At 42.9% G+C, this 23,543-nt stretch overlaps 1 protein-coding gene across 1 annotated transcript in view; it reads left to right on the plus strand.

Annotated features, from left to right (window-relative positions):
• The window catches only part of LOC126262972 (zwei Ig domain protein zig-8-like), a 392,864-nt gene that overhangs the window by 110,731 nt on the left and 258,590 nt on the right, over positions 1-23,543 (plus strand). Inside the window, exon 2 of the mRNA XM_049959922.1 lies at positions 1,253-1,357. Within this exon, the coding sequence (XP_049815879.1) occupies positions 1,294-1,357 (64 nt within the window). The 5' untranslated portion in view covers positions 1,253-1,293. The remainder of the gene's footprint in view (positions 1-1,252; positions 1,358-23,543) is intronic.

The raw sequence follows: 23,543 nt of genomic DNA on the forward strand, positions 1-23,543 counted from the left end.
CTTCTATGAAAATATCTGTGGCGCAGCGTCCTGCGGAAGTGAAGCGCCCGATAAACAGTTCTGTCAGTAATACGAAAGAGAATAGAATAGAAATGTGGTGTTATGTGACGTTATGTTCATTTTAACGCTTCATAGCTGGCGGCTTTCCTTCTCGAACCTTTTAGATAACCAGCATTCAAAGTAGTGGTTTGTGAACAACAGAAGAACAGATCTAAACCTATCCAACATATAGTGTTTAAGAAGGTTTCAAGCTGTTCATTGTCACTCATCATACAGCACGTGCAAACTGATGCTTCAATACATTTGACTAAGTCGGTTATGACAACTGTCTAATCTTTTTACCACAGCGCTGATGGCGTTCTGCTCCTAAAAATGTAGTTGTCTGTTATGTTAATAAACAGAAACACAATAATATATGGTGTATTATGTATAGTTTCCATAATCACTGATGATTCTACAAATTTTATTTTTTAATGAACGCCGGTGACCGTTTTGCATGATCTGTACATTTTACCTTTCATACAAAGAGATTTGAATAAAATTCGGATGTAAGACAGTTTCAAGCGTATTTCACTTCTATCCATATCTTGCAGACAAACGAGCGCAGCCCGCATCTCGTGGTCGTGCGGTAGCGTTCTCGCTTCCCACGCCCGGGTTCCCGGGTTCGATTCCCAGCGGGGTCAGGGATTTTCTCTGCCTCGTGATGGCTGGGTGTTGTGTGATGTCCTTAGGTTAGTTAGGTTTAAGTAGTTCTAAGTTCTAGGGGACTGATGACGATAGATGTTAAGTCCCATAGTGCTCAGAGCCATTTGAACCATTTGAACCAAACGAGCGCATTCTGTTACATTTCCGGGATGGAGTGAGCTGTAAAGACGGTGTAACTTGTCTGATTATGTCTGAAACGAAGAATGTGTGTATAGCTCTTCGAGTTTCTGCCATTTGTGACATTTCTCTTCCACTTCAACGCCAATGAAACAAGATTATGGGATTTCCGCATTCCCTTTCGTTGTTCAATAACTGCCGCCTGCCCTGCCTTAAAGGAAATTAACACTCTCGTTCCAGTATACGCCACACAAGCGTTTCTAAGTATTGTCTTATGAATGCAGTTGCCTATTTTACAGTATGTTTCTAATGAATCAAATCCCGACCGTGAGATAAAGTGCTCCTACAACTTTCTACATTCACGCTTTGCTGCTTGTATGTACTCGTTTGACCCTTCAACACGGTTGTAGTAACGCTGATTTGCTTTCAGTTTCGAGGCCATCCATTCGACGCTCTACATCCGACCACTGGATGATGGCTACTGCTGGCTGGGTATTCACGTTGCTGGCCATAGTCGCGGATCTACCATGGTGCGGTGAGTAAGTCGCTAAACATTCTGATGTATTTCTAAAATGGCTTCGTAGTAGAGCTGAGCGACAGTATTTTACCTTTCAGAACTGTGGTGTGTTGGTTAAATAAGTTACTCATAGCTTCTTAAGCTTAAATGTTAGTGCACAGATACATCAAATAGAGAAAGGAGAATAAAGCTGTTTCTGAGGTACAGTATTTGCTGATACGGTACTAACATTTCATGAAGCATTTATTAACAAACCTGTCACAGTTGCACACGTTTGAGAACTAGTTTAGATCCAACTGATTTATTCTTAAGGCTGACTTACTGGGGCTGCACTGCAAGTGCCTCATTTTAATAACGAACATCACAACGGTATTACATGCTTTGCATTGTAATTGTAGATGACTGTCACTGTCAACAAGTGCTTAGTTAGCAAGTCAAAATTAAACTTGCTAACTTACCGAGTTGCTAAATAGGCTAGTGTTGATTGTGATACTTATTGTGATACTTACCTACGATTACTATGCAAACGATATAATGCCATTCTGATGTGCGTTATGAAAATCAGGCACTTTCAGCAAAACTAGTGGCTAACTATATGCATTGCACGTGTGAAGGTTTTATTAATAAGCTCTTCAAGAAATTGAGAACTTTTAAAATTGCGGCGCGTCAGCAATCGTGAACAATTTAATGATTATAAAGAATCCGCTTCGATTGCAAATAGAAACCGGATGTTGCACTAGGTTTCAACGCGGATAACCACGCATTCTTCCGAACACACTAAAACAATAAACTGCCGAAAGAGGCATGGTCCAACATTAATACAGTTTACCTGAGAGCCCGGGGCCCACCGAACGTTGGCTGGGGTGAGGAAGGACGCTTCTGACGTCTGAGCTAAGTACAGCTATTGACATGGTGCACAAGTACCGTTTATTTTACATGTTATGCGATTCTTTTGCCCTTTTGGACGTTCTGTATTAATGTTGGACCATGTCTCTTTAGACAGTTTATAGTTTTAGTGTGTTCTGAATAAGGCGTGGGGTTATCCACGCCGAAACCTAGGTCAATATCCGGTTTCTATTTTGCAATCGAAGCAGATTCTTTATAATCATCTTCAAGATATATTAGAAAATGCTGTTGTTATTTACATATAAATAGTGACTGCAAAGCAGCAGTCTGGAAGGATACCCTTGGAATACAGATGAACACCATCTGTTACAATGCTTGTTACAGAAATAACAAACGGGTCTGTCGCATAGCAGCAGAGACGCTGATCACGTGTCAACGGAGCTCGACCTCGGATATTATACAGATATGCAAAATAAGACCACCCCTTGTTACAAAGCTGTTGAGAAGTTTCATAATGCTTCGAATGAGCCCAATATTCATAAGCGGACTTCGTATACAAAAGTGAATGTGTAGTTAGAGACGTGCCATTTTGTAAACCAGACTTTGTAACAATTCTGACTTCCGCAGCCACTACTGCTACATTGTCACCCAAAGCACCATACATGTAATGGCAGGCAGAGTACGCTACACGATAGATTTGATTGGTGTTTGTGAACTACCAAAGCTACATTGAAGCGCCGAAGAATCTGGCATAGGCATAAATATTCAAGGACAGAGGTTTGTAGACTGGCAGAATACGGCGCTGCAGACCGCAGCGCCTATTTACAACAATTGTATGGCGCAGTTCTTAGATCGGTTACTGCTCCTACAATGGCAGGTTGTATAGATTAAAGTGAGTTTGAGCGTGGTCCTATAGTCAGTTCACGAGCTATGAGACACAGCATCTCCGAGGTATCGATGAAGTAGGGATTTTCCCTGACGAACAACTCACGACTGTACCGTGAATTTCAAGAATCAGGTAAAACATCAAATCTCCGACATCGCTGCTACCAGAAAAAGAACCTGCTGGAACGAGACCAACGACGACTGAAGAGAATCGTTCAACGTGACAGAATTGCAACCCTTTCGCTAATTCCTGCAATGCTGAGCCATCAACTGCTGAGCCATCCACAAGAGTCAGTCTGCGAACCATTCAACGAAACATCATCGATAGGGGCTTTTGAAACCGACGGCCGACTCGTGTACCCTTAACGACTGCAAAAAACAAAGCTTTACGCCTCGCGTGGGGCCGTCAACACTGACAACGGACTGTTGTTGACTGGAAACATGTTGCCTGGTCGGACGAGTCTCATTTCAGATTTTATCTAGTGAGTTGACGTGTACATGTATGGAGACAACCTCATGAATCCATGGACCCTGCATGTCAGCGGGCGACTGTTGAAGCTCGTGGAGTCTGTGTAATGGTGTGGCGCGTGTGCAGTTGGAGTTATATGGGGTCCCTGATACGTCTAGATACGACTCTGACGGGTGACACGTACGTAAGCATCCTGTCTGATCACCTACATCCATTCATGTCCATTTTCCATTCCGACGGACTTGGGCAATTTCAGCAGGACAGAGTGACACCCCACACGTCAGGAAACTCTTTTCTGAGTTTAAACACTTGCGCTAGCTACCACACTCCTCAAACATGAACGTTATTCAGCATATCTGAGATGCCTTGTAACGTGCTCTTCAGATTTCCACCCCCTTGTACTCTTACGGATTTGTGGACAGCTTTGCAGGATGCATGGTGTCAGTTCCCACCAGCACTACTTCAGACATTATTCGACTCCATGCCGCGTCGTGTTGCGGCACTTCTGCGGAGGCTCTACACGTTATTAGACAGCCGTACCATTTTCTCTGGCTGTTAAGTGTATTAGGTATAGCTTTCGGTAACCCCCTGCTTTTAGCTTACGTGGAGCTTTCGTGGGATACTAAGCCAATAGTGGCTACTGGGGCATGCCTTCCGCACCAATTCCGACAACTTTAATTTATTTATTAAACGGGACTCAAATAAGAATTAGTTATCTCGTAAAAACTCTCTTTTCGGAGAACTCATTTTGGAGAACTCATTAAAAAGGAAATTTTTTTAAGCCGGATCACTTCGTCCGTTGTCTAGTTGCCACTAACGATATTCCAGCGAGGAATCCCTGCTGGCGGTTCGAGCCAAGAGTTTAACTGTGTGACCTGCCGTGCGCACCTTGCCGGCAGCAGTGTGGTTGCGAATTGATGCGGGTCCATAGGCAGTGCAGAATTACTAGTCATCACGAAAATTATTCATGGATCAGCATGCATGAAAACATTTTCTAACGTATGTGAACTATTTTCGTGAGTGGATGGTAGATACGTGATCGCTGACAGCGCACCACTCTCTCGTAGAATTTAATTTCAACACCAATGTCGTAGTGAAATAATTAATAGTTTTGCCAAATTTCGACTACGTCGCTTAACTGTAAAAGCCTGAATAACCGAGTCACGAACGGTAGCAAGCACGTCTACCTGATGATGAACCAATGCCTCTGGTATGACAGCCCTGGAACGAACTACGCTGTCTGACAGAAAAGGTAAAGCACCCAGAAGGGGACTAGGGCACAAAATGAAACTTCACGGGTTGAGAAAGTATGTAACGTTATTTCAGTGATTACAGTATCGATTAAAATTGGCCGTCCGCAGTGGCCGTGCGGTTCTATGCGCTACAGCCTGGATCCGCGAGACCGCTACGGTCGCAGTTTCGAATCCTGCCTCGGGCATGGATGTGTGTGATGTCCTTAGGTTAGTTAGGTTTAAGTAGTTCTAGGTTCTAGGGGACTGATGACCTCAGAAGCTGAGTCCCATAGTGCTCAGAGCCATTTGAAACATTTTTTTTTGTTAAAATAGACAAAAATTGAGGAGTAGGAAGAGGAGGAGGAGGGAGGGGACGTGGACTAGTGTTTAGTGTCCCGTTGACGATGGGGTAGTTAGAGACAGATCACAAGCTTGGATTAGGGATGGATGGAGAAGGAAAGTGGTCGTGCCCTTTCGAAGCAACCATCCAGGCATTCGTCTTGAGCGATTTACGGAAATCACAGGAAATCTAAATCAGGATGGATGGACGCTGGTTTGAACAGTTGTCTCTCCCGAACTGCCGAAAGTATTGGTAGTATGAATCAGCGTATCAATATCATTTTGCATGTCCTTTGGCCTGGATGGACGCACTGATGCGCTGGCGAAGGGCGTCATACAGCCCTTGTACCTTCTTTTGACGAAAAGCGACCTACAAGTAATTTAATTGATAAAAACAACTTTCTGGAGAATGCAACCACAGCTCAGAGACACTATAAATAACAACTACACTTAATACTCAATAACTATTCGAATTATCATAAAAATTATAACAGTTAAAAAGTCTATATGGATTAGGTATTTCCAAAAGCCACACAGCTTTATGAAGGCGCTTTATTTGCAACTACCGGTTTCACGTCATTTTAGAAACATCATCAGATTTACCTATGAAGAATGCAAATCAGTGTGTGAAGTTTTTGAAACGCTACAAATACAGAACTATAGTGTTGGCCCCTGAAGTATATAGATCACACTCGGCACAGTTTTAATGTACGGTTTAAAGATTACCTAAACCTCGCCGGCCGCAGCTACCTAAACCACCTAAGCCTTAGCTACCTCAGCTCATCTAAAAGAAACTGGTCAGCCTATCCCCAACACAGAGAAAAGAACATGTGCTCTACATTGAAGGAAAGTAAAGTAAATTTTTAAAATGTTTTGGAAGATATAGGTATCACGATGGCATTTCAGCGAGTCCCAGGTTCCACTCTGAATAATCGGACTGAATTGTTACTCTATGATATCTTACCGGATTTTGATTATCCGAACTGTTGCCGGTAGCTACTAGAACGATTTTCACGTTAAATTAGTAACTGCATAATACACAAGAACTTCTCCTTTGGTAATGTTATAGTACTGAGCTGCAGATGTAAACCAGGTAATATATTATATTTCATTTTATACCTAAAATCAGGTACGGATTATTTATGGTTACGTAAAGCGGTTCCCAGCTTTCAGCTGTTTTCCTATTTATTATTTTCTACTTTCAGTTTCTCGTGTATTTACTTTGTTTTCCTTTTACGAACCGTGCCTTTCCGCCTTCCAGTGTGCTGCTAGCTTCCACGGGCTGCTTTCATCAAATCGGCCACTAAGCGATACGAATGAAATTACGATTAACTAAATCCCACTAGCTGCTCGCAGGCGTCGATATACGTCAACGGGGACAGTTGAAAATGTGTTCCCCGACCAGGACCCGAACCCGGGATCTCCTGCGTACATGGCAGACGCTCTATCCATCTGAGCCGCCGAGGGCACAGAGGATAGTGCGACTCCAGGGACTTACGGCTGGCACGCTCAACACGAGACCCACATTCTCATCTCATTCTTACCTTATGGTGCACACTCTGCATTCGTAGTGCACCTTCCATTGTAGTCATTACTCGCGGCAGGCAATCCATCGAGTCCAGTAAGAGTTCTGGCAATTCGTGTGGTGTCTAACACATCTTGTACTATATCCTACTGTGTGTCATACGGTAAGCTATATTTCCAATTTCTTTTGTTCTCGACGTTTGGTTAAGTGCTGGAGTATTATTTTTTGGATGATATTTCTCATGTAATTCTAGTACTTTCCCTAGACGTTGGTTAAATTTAAGGCATTTCATCCCAGTTAACATTAGCGTCCATTCATTAGTACGTTCTTTCCCACTTTTTCTAGGCTTGGCTTATTCATGGGACATGCTGTGTGTATTCGATAAGCATCGTCTGGGTGTACTCAATTTTATCATAACAAGGCACCGTTGTGTTTCGACTCTTAACTTGGATAACTTCCCTAAAGCTGGGACTCCGTAGTTGTCCATCTATATTATGCAACTATAGCCGTTGTGGGTACCATCATCATATTTTGTTGAATACCAACACTGTGGTTCCATATTTCCACAATTTACAAATTTTCAGACATTTATTTGTATCCGTGACAGGTAAACCTGAAGATGCATCTAAACTGATGTGAAACCGGTAGCTACGAATAAAGTACCTTCATACAGCAATGTGGGTTTCTGAAACACCTCATCGTTCTTCATTTTTTGGTTGTTATCAATTTTATGATAATTTGAATGTTATTGATCACTGGGTATTGTTATTGTTTAAGTGCTTTTTGATGTCTTGAATACTGTCGCTGGGAGAATTGCAGTCCGAGTTGGTGCCTTTCACTGGAATGGGATAGGAAACCATAAAAAAAATTAAGCAAAGAATTAATATTTAAATATGTACAAAATGTGTTGTCAAAATCATTTTTTATTCAATTAAAAGTGATAATGAAAAAAAAAATTTATCGCAAATTTCATTTAATTGGAGTAACCGGTTTCAATTCTCAAGGATTATTTTCAGACTCTGAAATAACACAAGTACATATAGAGGGATCCGTACAGTAATGTATATACACTGAAATAAGATTACAAATTACGTATACCCAGAAAGGCAGGTGGACTTCCATGGAGCAGGCTGCGCCGATCCCCGAGCCTGAACTGACAGCTATATTGATATACAGGGTGTGGTCTTAAATTGCACTAGTCCCACTCACCATCCTGTATATGACATCAGTATTAACCAATCAGAAATACAGTGTGTACTATTAGCATAAAAGTATTAAAAAAGCCTATATTAATAAAATTTGAAGTAGAGTTATAGGCAAAATACATCTTAAAATTGCTATGAAATAACTATTCGTCAGAAAATCTAAATTGTAGTAAAAAATTAGCTTAAAATACAGTATTCGAGGCTGCCCTCTGTTATCCGTTCCGTAACATACAGTACTTGCTGTTGGCAAAGATATATGGAATAGCTGTCAAAGGTTGCTATAGCGATAGAGAGAAGCTACTAGAAAAGATAATCTATATAGACGTTGAAGGTTGCCGTAGAAACGGCGTCCAATATCGAGGCGACATTCTGAACAGCTGCCACAGAGTGCCGTAACGACAGCAACGTAACATGTAAACGTTAAGTGTTGCTGTAAAGACGGCCTCCTCTACCCATGTGACACATCAAAATAAATAGAAAATATAGTAGTGAATATTATACACTCCTGGAAATTGAAGTACGAACACCGTGAATTCATTGTTCCAGGAAGGGGAAACTTTATTGGCACATTCCTGGGGTCAGATACATCACATGATCACACTGACAGAACCACAGGCACGTAGACATAGGCAACAGAGCATGCACAATGTCGGCACTAGTACAGTGTATATCCACCTTTCGCAGCAATGCAGGCTGCTATTCTCCCATGGAGACGATCGTAGAGATGCTGGATGTAGTCCTGTGGAACGGCTTGCCATGCCATTCCCACCTAGCACCTCAGTTGGACCAGCGTTCGTGCTGGACGTGCAGAACGCGTGAGACGACGCTTCATCCAGTCCCAAACATGCTCAATGGGGGACAGATCCGGAGATCTTGCTGGCCAGGGTAGTTGACTTACACCTTCTAGAGCACGTTGGGTGGCACGGGATACATGCGGACGTGCATTGTCCTGTTGGAACAGCAAGTTCCCTTGCCGGTCTAGGAATGGTAGAACGATGGGTTCGATGACGGTTTGGATGTACCGTGCACTATTCAGTGTCCCCTCGACGATCACCAGTGGTGTACGGCCAGTGTCGGAGATCGCTCCCCACACCATGATGCCGGGTGTTGGCCCTGTGTGCCTCGGTCGTATGCAGTCATGATTGTGGCGCTCACCTGCACGGCGCCAAACACGCATACGACCATCATTGGCACCAAGGCAGAAGCGACTCTCATCGCTGAAGACGACACGTCTCCATTCGTCCCTCCATTCACGCCTGTCGCGACACCACTGGAGGCGGGCTGCACGATGTTGGGGCGTGAGCGGAAGACGGCCTAACGGTGTGCGGGACCGTAGTCCAGCTTCATGGAGACGGTTGCGAATGGTCCTCGCCGATACCCCAGGAGCAACAGTGTCCCTAATTTGCTGGGAAGTGGCGGTGCGGTCCCCTACGGCACTGCGTAGGATCCAACGGTCTTGGCGTGCATCCGTGCGTCGCTGCGGTCCGGTCCCAGGTCGACGGGCACGTGCACCTTCCGCCGACCACTGGCGCAAACATCGATGTACTGTGGAGACCTCACGCCCCACGTGTTGAGCAATTCGGCGGTACGTCCACCCGGTCTCCCGCATGCCCGCTATACGCCCTCGCTCAAAGTCCGTCAACTGCACATACGGTTCACGTCCACGCTGTCGCGGCATGCTACCAGTGTTAAAGACTGCGATGGAGCTCCGTATGCCACGGCAATCTGGCTGACACTGACGGCGGCGGTGCACAAATGCTGCGCAGCTAGCGCCATTCGTCGGCCAACACCGCGATTCCTGGTGTGTCCGCTGTGCCGTGCGTGTGATCATTGCTTGTACAGCCCTCTCGCAGTGTCCGGAGCAAGTATGGTGGGTCTGACACACCGGTGTCAATGTGTTCTTTTTTCCATTTCCAGGAGTGTAGTCGTTAGAGATTATTCATAGTAATATGAATGGCAGAATAGCGAATCATGGGGCGTCTGTTGACAAGCAATCTTGCCTCATGTGTAGGAAGGACATACAGACACAAAGGGAAGCATAACATTTTAGATATACAGAGCTCCATTACATCTCGTGTTAGACACGAAATGGTTATAAATTCATATATTAGATAATATTGTGCAAGGTAATGGTGATGCGGAAATAACCCATGAAACATTGAAGGATACAGAAACAGTTAAAAAAGAGGGTCTTAGTGAGAAAAAAGTTTGTTCAGAGAAAGGAGGTTGGAAACAGCACATTAGGAATACTAACATACCACAGTGTTAAATATAAGGAAATTATAACGTCATTATTCATAGAAAAATGCTAATTATAAAATCACGAGTCGGCGTATTTGTATACAAGGAAGGTAAACTAAAACATCGATTGGAGAAAAAACGAAAGAGCAGTCAAAATTGTAACAAGACTTCAAAAAGATCAAAGAAATATTTTTCCTAAAATCAAGCTCCTAGTCTTTGCCAACAGCACGTATGTTACGGAACGGATAACAGAGGGCAGCCTAGAATACTGTATTATAAGCTAATTATTTACTACGATATTTATTTTTTGACGAATAGTTATTTCATAGCAATTTTAAGATGTATTTTGCCTATAACTCTTCTTCAAATTTTATTAATGTAGGCTATTTCAATACTTTTATGCTAATAGTACACACTATACTTCTGATTGTTTAATACTGATGTCATACACAGGACGCTTAGTGGGATTAGTGCTACTTAAGACCACTCACTGCATATCAATCAGTCAGTTCAGCCTCGTGGATCGGCGCTGCCTACGCCATGGAAGTTCACTTGCCGTTCTGGGTATATGTAGTTCGCAATTTTATTTCCTTACTGTAAGGATCCCTCTATCTGTACGTGTGTTATTTCAGTCTGAAGATGATCCTTAAGGACTGAAACCGGTCACTCCGGTTAAAAGAAATTTGTGATCAAGACTACGTTTTTAATTATCATATTAACACAAGAACGCTGATAACGTTTTCAAAAAATTTCAATTAAAAGTATTGATTAACAAGAATATCCCCCGTCCTTAACTATCTCTCTGGCTTTAATTCGTATTGAACTTGTAGCGCTCTTAAATGAATTGCGCAACGCAATCTGACTAAATACTGTCAAAAATGATGTCGTTCAGATAGAATGAGAAGAGTAACCAACTTCCAAATGAATCTGACAGCTAACAGCATACAGCACAATGGCGAGGAACTCAACTCGTTTATTGAATTAAGGCTCTGTATTCTGCCAAGGTAAGGTATCATCGTAGAAGTGTTAAAAGTCTTCTGGAAATCTAGAAATACGGAATCAGTTTCCAATGACACGCACTTCGGAGCAGTCCGCTAGCTTACAATTTCTGTCCTCATTTCCTGTAGCTTTTCAGCTTAGTCATTGTGCCATATTGTAACCGCCAACTATCCCTTCAGCCTGAAAAGCAGGCGATTAGTAACGTCTTCTTCATTGCCAGCATTTGACAATGTTTCGAATAACTTGTAAACGATCTCTTACCGCAGTTAAATACAAGTGCTATTCTAATCATCTTATGTAAGTCGTCCATAAAATCTGACGCCTTACAACATTTTCTATCGGGTATAAATCTGGGCATCTTGCTGGCTGCGGGATCAACTCTTCACGCAGACAGTTCATAGAGACACGTTCCTATTGTGGACTACGATACTGTAGCATAAAGGGCAACGCAGTAGGACGCAGTGTTCTGTACATACTGTTGAGCCACCATCATGCTGTCAATCATTCCCTGTAGTTTTACCTGATGGCTGCCCACCCCATGACGCCAAGGTTATCACCGCTGCGCCTTTCTAAAACAATGGAAGAACGGGACTTCTCCAAACTCGCCGACGATAGTCATGCGGCATAGTGGAGAACTGAAATTCATCACGGAAAGAAGTACAGTTCCGTTCGTCAGCGGTCCCTGCTTCCTGGTCATGGCAACACTACAAACGCAAGCTTTGGCGTTGTGTTATTAATGACAGCCTACATGTCGAGTGGTAATTTCCTAGTGAGCCGTGCGTGGCTCGTAATCCCACCATCGTCTATTTTACACCCTGTTTTTATCCTGCTTTCACCTCACTACGTTAATTTAAATTACTACTGTCACTGAGTTGCTGCTTTGCCTGACCGTGACCGGCGCTAGCAGCTGATATCGATATATCCCCTCTCGTAGTATCTTTGCTCGACTGTTATTACTTGCCGGGCGTTGTCTGTCGTAACCAGTTCGGGTTGCCACTTCGGGTCTGTCAGTCAGTTGGAACGCGTCTGGAGCGCAGTCCGGACCTGCCAGGCGGCCTCTTGCAGTGCGGCACTAGTGCAGTCGGGTTGGATCAGTGAGCTCTGCGTCGACACGGCTCGCCCGACCATTGCCTCCACGCATCACTTGAGCCGGGCCACGGTCTTGGAGGATGGTCGGTCGGTCGCCCTACCGGACGACGTGTTTTGGCTCGCCTATCGTTCACGAGTCGGCTGTGTGTGTGTGGGTGGGGGGTGTGCGCGCGGGCGCATCGACTCCCGATTTGTCTTCGTGTGTGGTTAGTAACTGTTGGGTATCGTTCAGGTCTTTGTGCAAGTGTTTGTCAGGTTGTGTGTTTTGTGACGGCGTTCGTAGCTACAAACACCGCCACACTTTTAGTAGCGGGCCGACCGGTCCGCTGGAACAGTGAACAGAAAGAATGAAACCCAAACATTCGGATTGAATGAAAGTCGGTACTTATCTTTATTACGAAGATACAGAAACACAGTGGTGAACATTGTCTCTACAGAAATCTGTCTAGTTCGAGTCGGGGCAGCTAGATCAGCGTCGGCTGACGACAAATAACAACTCTGCTGCGATGTACCCACACAACTGACTAGCAGGTACACAATTCGGTGGCGAGTATACAACTGAGCGGCGAATCCAAAACTGTCCTAGCGCTCGCGACTCCAGCGCTTAAGAAGCCAGAAGCCAGCTGTGGCGCGCGCAGACTTGCGGCGATTTCCTGTATCGCTGGCGCTGCTTATGCGGACGGCGTCCGGACTTTGATGCTGCCAACCTTTTGGCAGCGGGCTCGGTTGGCATTACTGGCTAGGATATAACAGTGTGTGTAGTTGGCGTTATTTCCACTGACGACGATTTTAGATGTTGTCGGCATTCTGAGCAAGCCGGTCGGTTGCTGCGGACCAGGGAAGTTACCTCACACGGTGCAGTCGGCTGGGTCCGCTGGCGGTCCCTGCGCAGTGTCGGAGCGTGTGTGGAGCTGTCCGATCGCTACGAGCTTCGCGGTTCACCGACCCAGGACATCAAAATTGAGTAGCAGTTTCAGCTACCCAAGCAACGCCCATTCATGTTGTGTTGTTCGTTTCGGTGGTTCGCTGTTGGGGAGATTTTCCTTTGAGCAAGACCGAGTGTTTCTATTGCTGAAATTTAGCCGCCATGCGGTGGAATTAACTATACTGTTTGACTACAATTCAAGTGAACCAGCTGAATTTTCTGCTTTGTGGCCGTTAGTGTTCTGGTTACCTGCCCTGGCCACTAACGTAATTTCAGGCAGCGTCCTTTCCTCACCTATTGTCGCGGTTGAACATGGTGTGTAGTTTTGACAGCTAATACATATTTCATTGTGTATAATCAGGTTCGTAACTTTTGCTGTCTGAGTTCTCATGTACCGATAGTTGGCAAGCAAGTCGTTGTGTCGGTCGGTCCGTGGTTGTCCCCTGGTTGGGTTCTGACGGATCAAGTGTAGTTGGGCTCACCACCTGTCTCACCTAAGTGAACGAGGGCAGACCGACCTCCCTGGAGGTTTCTGAGTGCCGTTTCCTTTGTCTGTTTATAATCTATCATAGCCAATGATTTAAACATTATTTTTACTGGACTTTATGTATTTTTTAATTTTATAAAATCATTTGTGAGCCTTAAGCCACTTAAAACCTTATTCTTGAAATTACTCTTTAAGCAAAACATAGCGGCCTTCTGCCTTAAATGATTGTGGTAATATATTTTAAAATTTTAAAATTTAATTGTGGCTCTCAGCCGCTTGTATTGCACCTTGCGTATGTTTTTTCTATCTACTTTTCCCTTGAGGCTTTCCAGCCTAGCTGTGATACCATAGTTCCTGTTACACACTGTAACGTCATTATGTGTCCTTCACACCATTCGGCATTATTAAGAAAACTGAAATTATCCATAGCGATACAAATAAGACCACCAGAAGTCCATAACACTTATCGACCTACATTATCAACACAAGCTGTACTATGAACTCCGGTAAAATTTGGAGCACTACATTTGTAAAATAAATAAATAAAAAATTACAGCGCCATTTTCATCCTCATTACTCGTCGTCCAACGCATAGCTTACAAGATAATGTGGCTTATCTTACATAGGAAAACGATTACAGTATCCAAGCTCCAAATGTACATTAGTGAACCAAACAGTTATTATACTTGAAAAATATGATAAAGAAACTGAAATACCTGAAGACAGTAAATAATTTTCTTTTACTACCATCGGCGTCCGAGCTTACCTTATATTATCCTTGTATTGTTGGTGTTACTACACTGAAGCCCCAAAGAAACTGGTATAGGCATGCGTATTCAAATACAGAGATATATAAACGGGCAGAATACGGCACTGTGGTCAACAACACCTCTGTAAGACAACATGTGTCTGGTGCAGTTCTTAGATAGATTACTCCTGCTACGGTGGAAGGTTATCAAGATTTAAGTCAGTTTACTCGTGGTGTTATAGTCGGCGCACGAGCGATGGGACACAGCATCTCCGAAGCAGCGATGGAGTGGGAGTTTCCCGTACGATCACCTCACGAGTGTACCGCGAACATCACGAATCCGGTAAAACATCAAATCTCCGACATCGCTGCAGTCGGAAACAGATCCTGCAAGAAAGGGACCAATGACGACTTAAGAGAATCGTTCAACGTGTCAGAAGTGCAACATTCCATCAAATTACTGAGGGTGTGAACGCTGGCCAGTGACAAGTGGTAGCGTCGAACCGTTCACCGTTCAGTGCAACACAGCGATATGGGCTTTCGGAGTCGAAGGTCCCTCTTCTTCCCTTGATGATTGCACGACACAAACCTTTATGCCTCGCCTGGGTCAGCCAACTCCGCGATTGGACAATTGATGTCTGGAAACATGTTGTCTGGTGGGACGAGTCCCGTTTCAAATTATATCGAGCGGGTGGGCGGGTACAGTTATGGAGAAAACCTCATGATTCCATGGACCAGCTTGTCAGCAGGTGACTTCTCAAGCTGGTGGATGCTCTATAATGGTGTGCGGCTTGTGTGCAGTTTGAATGATATGGGATCCCTGATATATCTAGATACGACTCTGACAGGTGAAACATTCGTAAGCATCTTGTCTGATCACCTGCATCCCTCATGTCTGTAGGGAATTCCAACGAACTTGGGAAATTCCAGCAGGACGATGTGCACCACATATGTCCAGAATTCTATAGAGTGGCTCCAGAGACACCCCTTTCAGTTTAAACACTTGCTTTGGCCACCAAACTTCCCAAATACGATCATATTGAGCATATCTGGGATTCCTTGCAACGTGCTGTTCATAAGAGATCTCCACGCTGTCATATTCTTACGGCTTTATGGACAGCCCTGCAGGATTCATGGTGTAAGTTCCCTTAGCACTACTTAAGACATTATTCGAGTCCGTGCCACGTCGTGGCGCGGCACTTATGCGTGCTGGCGCCTTACGCGATACTAGGCAGGTGGACCAGTTTCTTTGGCTCTTCAGTGTTCAGTGAGTACACTTGTGTCCCTGCTTCAGCTGTTGTTATTGGGTTAAGTCTCTTCGCACAAAGTAACGCACTCTGTTTAGAGGTCCACTACGTACATGTGGCTGACGTCTGTGAATACATTAATGGTTACCAATATTTAGTTTCCCCATTAATCACTCTTTTACAATTTCCGAAAACATCGTATTTTATTACAAAACACTCTCGCGACCTGATGAAGAAACCGTCAGTCGTAGCGCAGGGATGAATTTACTATTTATTCGCAAATGACGAGTTTCACCACATTTAGGCATCTGCGGATTGGCTGAATATTAGATAGTATTAGGTACTTGGGATGCCGAGCCTATATAACGTTCCAGTAAATAACTGTCTTAGTCAAAAAACTGGAAACATTGAGCAGTGTCAGTTCTTAATGTGGTGTCACTGCCAGACACCACACTTGCTAGGTGGTAGCTTCAATCGGCCGCGGTCCATTAGTACATGTCGGACCCGCGTGTCGCCACTGTGTGATCGCAGACCGAGCGCCACCACACGGCAGGTCTCGAGAGACGTACGAGAACTCGCCCCAGTTGTACGACGACGTTGCTAGCGACTATACTGACGAAGCCTTTGCTCTCATTTGCCGAGAGACAGTTAGAATAGCCTTCAGCTAAGTTAATGGCTACGACTTAGCAAGACGCCAATTGTATCAGTACTTGACGCCAGTCGGCGTGTGTGTACGCGTGCCTTTCGGCTTCCTTCTCAGTGTGGCGTGACTAGCTTGTTACGCCACAACACTTAACATGCCACGTAGTCCAATTAATGCAAGACTATAGAAGACCTACAAAGAATGTCACCACGCAAAGAAATGATATGCGTAGTTGTTCAATTCGGGACTATGACACATAGCACATGGCACATAGCACATGGTGCGTGTTTACTCTTTGTCATTGTTCCCCGGCCCATAACAGTGTTCTGGGGCTTCGGAGTACAGAAATACTACAGTACCCGAAGTCTCTCTCCCTCCACCTATTCATCTAATTTATTCCCAGTAGCTTCGTACTATTCTCCAAATCCAAATCTCTTCTCAAAGTTGGGTACTCTGAGGAAACTGTTTCGATTCAGCTAAATGTAACGGCTATTCTGAACACTATGCCGTCCGATGTTTTTTCGCAATACATTCTGAACTTCTGCGATTTGTTTTCCAAGTGAGTGGAAGTTCATATTTACATTTGGAAATTAACATCTCGGTCGAAACACGTGTATCTACACATCAGGGATATAGTTGTTAAGTGTATTGTGCCTCCATGTGAGCGTTATTTTTGTCGCAACGTCAGTACCTCCCCGTGTCCACAAAAAAATATACGAACAACAGGCAAGCAGTCAGATGAAGGGCCAGGTACAATGCTACGTCACCACAAAACGGTACAAAGTCGTATGCCACCAAGAACAAATAAAGCCTGCTTTTGTACTGACTGTCTGCCTGCTACTTCGCTTTGTATCTTTTGCAGCTCAGTAAAGCAGAACTATGATCTGCCGAAGAGATTACTTCGCGCTGTCACACAACTGCCTGAGTGGGATGCTATGAAGTCAACAAACGTTGGAAATGGAGGTAGATTCATGCGAGAGAGCGTGTAGTTCTGCTAACGAAATTTCAACGACTAGGACATATTTCTGTTTATTCAACATAGTCATGATGTAATCTGCACATCACTCTATGTGGACACCGTGAAACACCTGCCCTAATACCAGTCAGGTTTACAGTCTGAAGTTAAAATCTTCTGGGTTATTAGGCCACGTAATGTTACTGCTAACAGTAGTGGACACCAGACGATCCTGAGGAGGATCACAGCAGAGGGGTCGAAACGTCGATCATTTTAGAAGAAACATGACGCGGCCAAATAACACAGAAGATTTTAACTTCAGGTTTACAGTATTTGTTCAAAATGGTACACTTTCTGCGGAGGCTAAACTGGGAGCTGATTACCTCGTCGGTTGCTTAAAAGCCGCCTTTGTCTCAATATCTTTCATTTGTGTGATTTTAACATTCTTTGAGTCTAAATGCTGCGATCAACCAGGAAGAGGGGGATACGTACGTTTGTCTGTCTCATGAAACTCTTATGACCTCGTAGTAGATAGTCTGTGTACAGCAATGGATTATCGGTTTAATAATGAAAACCTGGAGGAACAAGTTCCTTCACATCCCGCCCTCTGAAACAATGACGACTCGCGACATTTCTGGAGACTTCATGCCCATTATGCTAGTATTGAGATTGTTTTTAGGTTAGTATATAATTCTGTAACCTTTTCATATGTACCACAAATTTATGGTTGATACACAAACAAAATGGAAGGAGTGATATGTATTCAGTAAAATATTCTCAAACAATACCAGGTAAGAAAGTCTGCGAAACCAAAAAAAATTCAGAGATATATTTCCCCATTAAACCCAGCTGTTTAATTGAAGAACCTATTCTTAAAACGTTAGTTTTCTTGTGAAAGGAACATGTCTAGAGTAAGAACAAGAGAGAGATACACCCAAAAGATCCTGGAAAGCCTATTATTGAATGGTAGCCGGCCGGTGTGGCCATGCGGTTCTAGGCGCTTCAGTCTGGAACCGCGTGACCGCTACGGTCGCAGGTTCGAATCCTGCCTGGGGCATGGAAGTGTGTGATGTCCTTAGGTGAGTTAGGTTTAAGTAGTTCTAAGTTCTAGGGGACTGATGACCTCAGATGTTAAGTCCCATAGTGCTCAGAGCCATTTGAACCATTTATTGAATGGTGCACGAACTCTGGCGAATTGAGGTTGACGCTTACTGTGACTGCTATATTGTGGTTATTGTCCAATAAATTTTGATATGTACGTTGACTCTTTACGAATGAGATGGCAGAAAAGGGTGGAACAGCATATTCCTTTAAATCACAATACACTTTACCACACAGACTCATTAGATTCTCTTGTAAGTAGTAGGAAGCTTCCTCTTCAATGGGATAAGGCACAGTACCTCTCAGTAACAAATATTCTGGCCATGGGTTAGTGGAAGTTGTTCATATGGCAGTTTGGAAAGATCAGTCTGAGAAGAAAATAATACCTACTCCGTGATACCGAAAAATAACTTAAAGCTAGTGACTGTGACAAATTTCTCACTCTTTATTATGGAATAAAAATGTTGCAAGGTAATCCATTGATTAGGACGTTTACCATTTTTTCGGTTCATCTAAGTAAGTGTTTTAAACAGTGCTAAATGACAGACCAATCTCATCTTAATTTCCAAAATATCCAACAAAATATTCTCTCGCACAGCAGTGTCAAGTATTTAAAATCCTACTAGTTTTCGACCGAATTTCCTAGGTCCCAGTAATTGGAAATTCGTAGTCGTTATGTTACCTCCCGATAACAGGGGCGGGCTGGCGGTGATTAAACCCAGCTTTCAGCGAAAGGTTTTACCTGTAAATCAAAATTCCATACACGTAAAACATGCATATAAATGTAGATTAAATAACATTTGTTAAGACATAGTTATATCACGCCTTTAAGTCTCTATTGGTGCAGATTTTCTATGATTAAAAAGAATGACATGATTAAACAAACTACGTAAATCTTAAATACAATAATGGTTTTCTCCATAATTTTCATTCTATCGTTTATAGAAATGGTTTTCACAGTAGATTGGTAACAAACCAAGCAACTGCGAGAATGAAGTGGTCTGTCGAATACCTAGGCAACAAACGGCCGTTAATGGGGAAACAGTAGGCACCAGTGACGTCACATCCGGCAGCTAGAGTATCTTAGCGCGTATCATCATCCGTCACTCCTCTTGACTGGGGCCAAAGTATACTGAAGTTATTGGGCACGTAAGCGATCTGTGGAACTGTCAAAAACAAACAAAACTGACATGAAAACCTCTCGAAAAGAGTAATTTCGCACACAATTATAACGCAAAAATATCAGCGACACAGCGATATACATTAATAACCACAGTGCCTCCAGGTCATGAACAAACTCCAAATCTCCACTACCATTTTAACGGTCTTTTGTGTCGATGAATATTTAACATTTATATTATCAACTGATAAAGGAGGAGTAATGTCACAGTAGACTCCGTTAACATGCTGTGTAATTTAAATACTCCCGAAAATATGGGATTTCATTTGCTCTTATTTTCCACTACGAACGGCTGTAATGAGATGTAAACCGGCAGTAACAGATGTAGTTACTAATTATCAGCATCACTGACTGAATAATTAATCAAATGCACTAACGTATACGTGTTTTATATGCTACTGAACATAACAAGTGAGCAAATCTGAAATAAATTGCGGCTAACATGTTGCTTATGTTCATTCAGTGAGTGAAGAATATATTAATGTTAAGTCAGTGGAAGCCCGTTGGCATGTGTCATACTTTCATGATTTCACCACCGACAAATTCGCTTCATGTCACGAGTGATTTATGTGTCAGTAAGTATGCTTTTAAAAGTACTGTAGTGATAGTAGCGTTTACGTTAACCCGTTTAGGAGCAAGTAACCCGGAGAATGTGAGCAATGACGCGGTGTATTAAAAAAAAAAGAGAGTCTGAGCTAAAACTCGTAGTCATAGACACTGGGCTACTCATTGTAAGATGTAATATCATTTAGTACCGAAGTGTACGAAGAAAGAGTATTTACAGCTATCTCTGTTTCAAACTTCAAAGAGACACGCAAGAGCCCTGCAGATTAGTCTAAAATTGGCATGGAATTTCTCATAGGTTCGCTACATACGAAGGACGATACTTCAGGCAGTTCTCATCCACGACCGTTCGGCTCTCCAGTAGCCCTGCATGTAAACAATATATTTTCATTTTCTCAGTACTTACCCTCGTCGTTCAACGCTGCATATAGTCTCACAATGTTCAATGGGATATTTAGAAGTGGTATTTTTGATGGGTTAGCTGCCGTTTGTAGTAATACTGCTGATAACAAACAAGGACCCATGTCTTCTAGACGCTTTTCTCGCAAGCATGTTTCATGGTCTTCTTGGAAATGTACGCATGTTTCTGACGTCACGGTACAGAGGCAATCTGAGAGTGTGAGCATGACACGCTCGTACTCTATCGGAGTGGGAGAATAAGCTGTCATAAGGCTCTATCCACATCAAGTACCAGATACACAGTCAGTCCAAAACTGTTCTAGACGACATTAATTAAAAAATGGGAAAAAGTCAAGATGTTGCACTTAATGCATCAGATTTTCTACATGGTCTTATTCACGCAATCATTTGAAACTGTCGGAAAAGTCCATTTTTGGGATGTTGTTCATCTCGCACCTCACAATTTATTGAATGCCGGTTATATCGTCAGAGCACAGACCCTTAACGTGAATTTCTGCACTGTGCCGTTTTGTTGTGGCTTCGTCTTAATATCAGTGAACAAGGCTGACACGCTACTACCAAACATCCACTACTTAACACTAACGGCTCGCAACTAATTGTTGGAATGGCATATTTTATTGTTTACAATTATTAGTTCTAACTATCAACAAAGCTACTGCACTGACGTCGCTTACACGTCTGGAATAAAACCAGTCGCAGAACTTTCTGGATGGGCGTTGTTTGCAATCTCGTTCCTTGATAACGCAAAATAACACTCGAGGAAAATCAGGTCATTTTTGTCCGAGCTATGTTATTAGTTTGACATAAGCAAAAACAATCTGTAATCAAAAATCTTGCATACTCGTGTCACAGGCTGATGATGAGGAAATGGTGAAAATACATGAGGAGGTGGGAAATAAAGAACGTGAAGTGAGTAGTAGGAATGAACACATAGTAGAAAAGGCCACAAGACATCAATTGGACTACTAAGATTTAAAAATGAAAAATATAAATAAAATAAATGATATATAAATTGAATTATCGACTAGAGGAATACCCAGGTGCGGATACAGTTTCGAACCTTAAACTTGAATTAATGAATAGCAAGCTGGAAGGAAATTCTCAGTGGAGAATACAAAGGTCGAAGTAAGCGTTTCGAGATCATTTTATAAGTAAAAGCGGCGAGATTAGTTCGTTGTTAGTGGAATATAACGTAGAAAGAAATAATTAATATGGGATAGGTAACCTATAACTATAGGACGGGTGAAAAAACCGCTGAAGACTCACGATATACTAGAGCTTAGTGATGAAGTCAGATATTATAAAACTCTTATGAATGGGGTAAGTACGCAGCAGTATTATTGGCGTAAGATAAAATTAGAACAAATTGTAAAACGCATAGAAGAGAGAACTGTATAAAGAAGTTGAGAAAGGACAGATCATCATATTAAAAATTTATGTAACATACGATTTTAGAGTTTCCTATCTATTGTTATCTATCTCTTCTGCCTTATTTGACTTTGTCTTCCAAAGCTCTTCTATATGCTTATTCTGATACTGGAACCCGCAACTCTTCTCCATGACACACGATATTTGTTCTTTCTCGTGTTCAGATAAGTCTTCAACAGAACTGCTTACAGAGCTCTCAATTACCGTAGTATCTATAGCCTTGGAGCTCTTCAAGCATATCTCTTTATTCCTTAGTACTTTCATATCTCACTTCTTTGAGCATTGATTCTTCCTGACTAGTTTCTTAAACTACAGCATATTTTTCATCATTATCAAATTGTGGTCTGCGTCTATATCTGTCCGTCGGTACATCTGACAATCCAATATCTGATTTCGGAATCTCTGCCTGAACACGATGTAGCTGAAATCTTCCTGTATCTCTCGGCCACTTCCAAGTACGCCTATTCTTCTGGCGATCCTTGAACAGAGTATTCGCTATTAGCATCTGAATTACATAATTGAAGCTGTGTCTCTTCCATTCCTACTACGAAGTCCATATTCTCCAGCAAACCTTTCTTCTACTCCTAACACTATAGCCGGATTCCACTCCCCCATGGCGGTTACATTTTCATCTCCATTTACGGACTGAATTACCCGTTCAATATCCTCAAATATTTTCTCTGTCTGTTCGTCTTCTACCTGCAACATCGGCACCTATAGGTGAGTTATTGTTATCGGTTATTGACTCCATGGTAATGACGCTATGAAATAGCTGTCCATTGTAACTCACTCTCGGCCCTACCTTCCTATTCATAACCAACCGTAGCCACGTCGTACCGTATTCTGCTGATGTGGGTGTTACCCTATACTCATTAGACCAGAAATCCTTGTCTTATTTCCATTCCGCTTCACTGATGCCCGCTTTATGTACATTAAGCCTTAGCATTCCCTACCACGTTCAAAATTCTGACATACCACGTTCTGACTAGTTGAGCGTTATTCTTTCGTTGGTTGTTCAATCCTTTTCCCTTGCTCACGTCCGACTTAGCAGTCCCCTCCCAGAGATACGAATGAGGGACTAGTCCGAAATCTTCTGCCGATGTAGAGATCATCACGAAACTTTTGCAAATACAGGCCACCCGTTTTGTGGATATACGTTATGTGTGTTCAGTGCAATTGTTTCCACTGCCTTCTGTGTCCTCACGCCCTTTATCATTGGTGATTCTTCCGCCTTTAAAGTGCAGTTTCCCATCGCAAGGGCAAGGAAGCGTCCTGAAACTTTATCCACTCCTATACCCTCTTTGTCAAGGTCGTTGGCAAAATGGGAATGACTACTTATACTGGAAACCTTTGACCGCCATTGCTGATGATTTTTATTCTAAATTTAAGCATTGTGACATTGGAACGTGGGACGGAAGATGTTTTTATTACTATTCAAATACGCTATCCCTAAACCACACGAACGTACCTATAAAACTTTGTTTAGCATTTGTGTTTCTCGTCGTATTCTTCTGTGAAAATGGAAATATGATAGTCGGTATAATGGAAGCAAACCGATGTTAAAAGTTCAGTGCAAACATCTACGAGTTTAGGCTCTAAGTAAGTACAAGCCCCCACCCACGAACACCAAAGTCTTCACAGTTATAACTAATGTTAGTATACTTATAATGTGTTAA

This window comes from Schistocerca nitens, chromosome 6 (genome assembly GCF_023898315.1).
Source record: "Schistocerca nitens isolate TAMUIC-IGC-003100 chromosome 6, iqSchNite1.1, whole genome shotgun sequence".
Lineage (NCBI taxonomy): Eukaryota > Metazoa > Arthropoda > Insecta > Orthoptera > Acrididae > Schistocerca > Schistocerca nitens.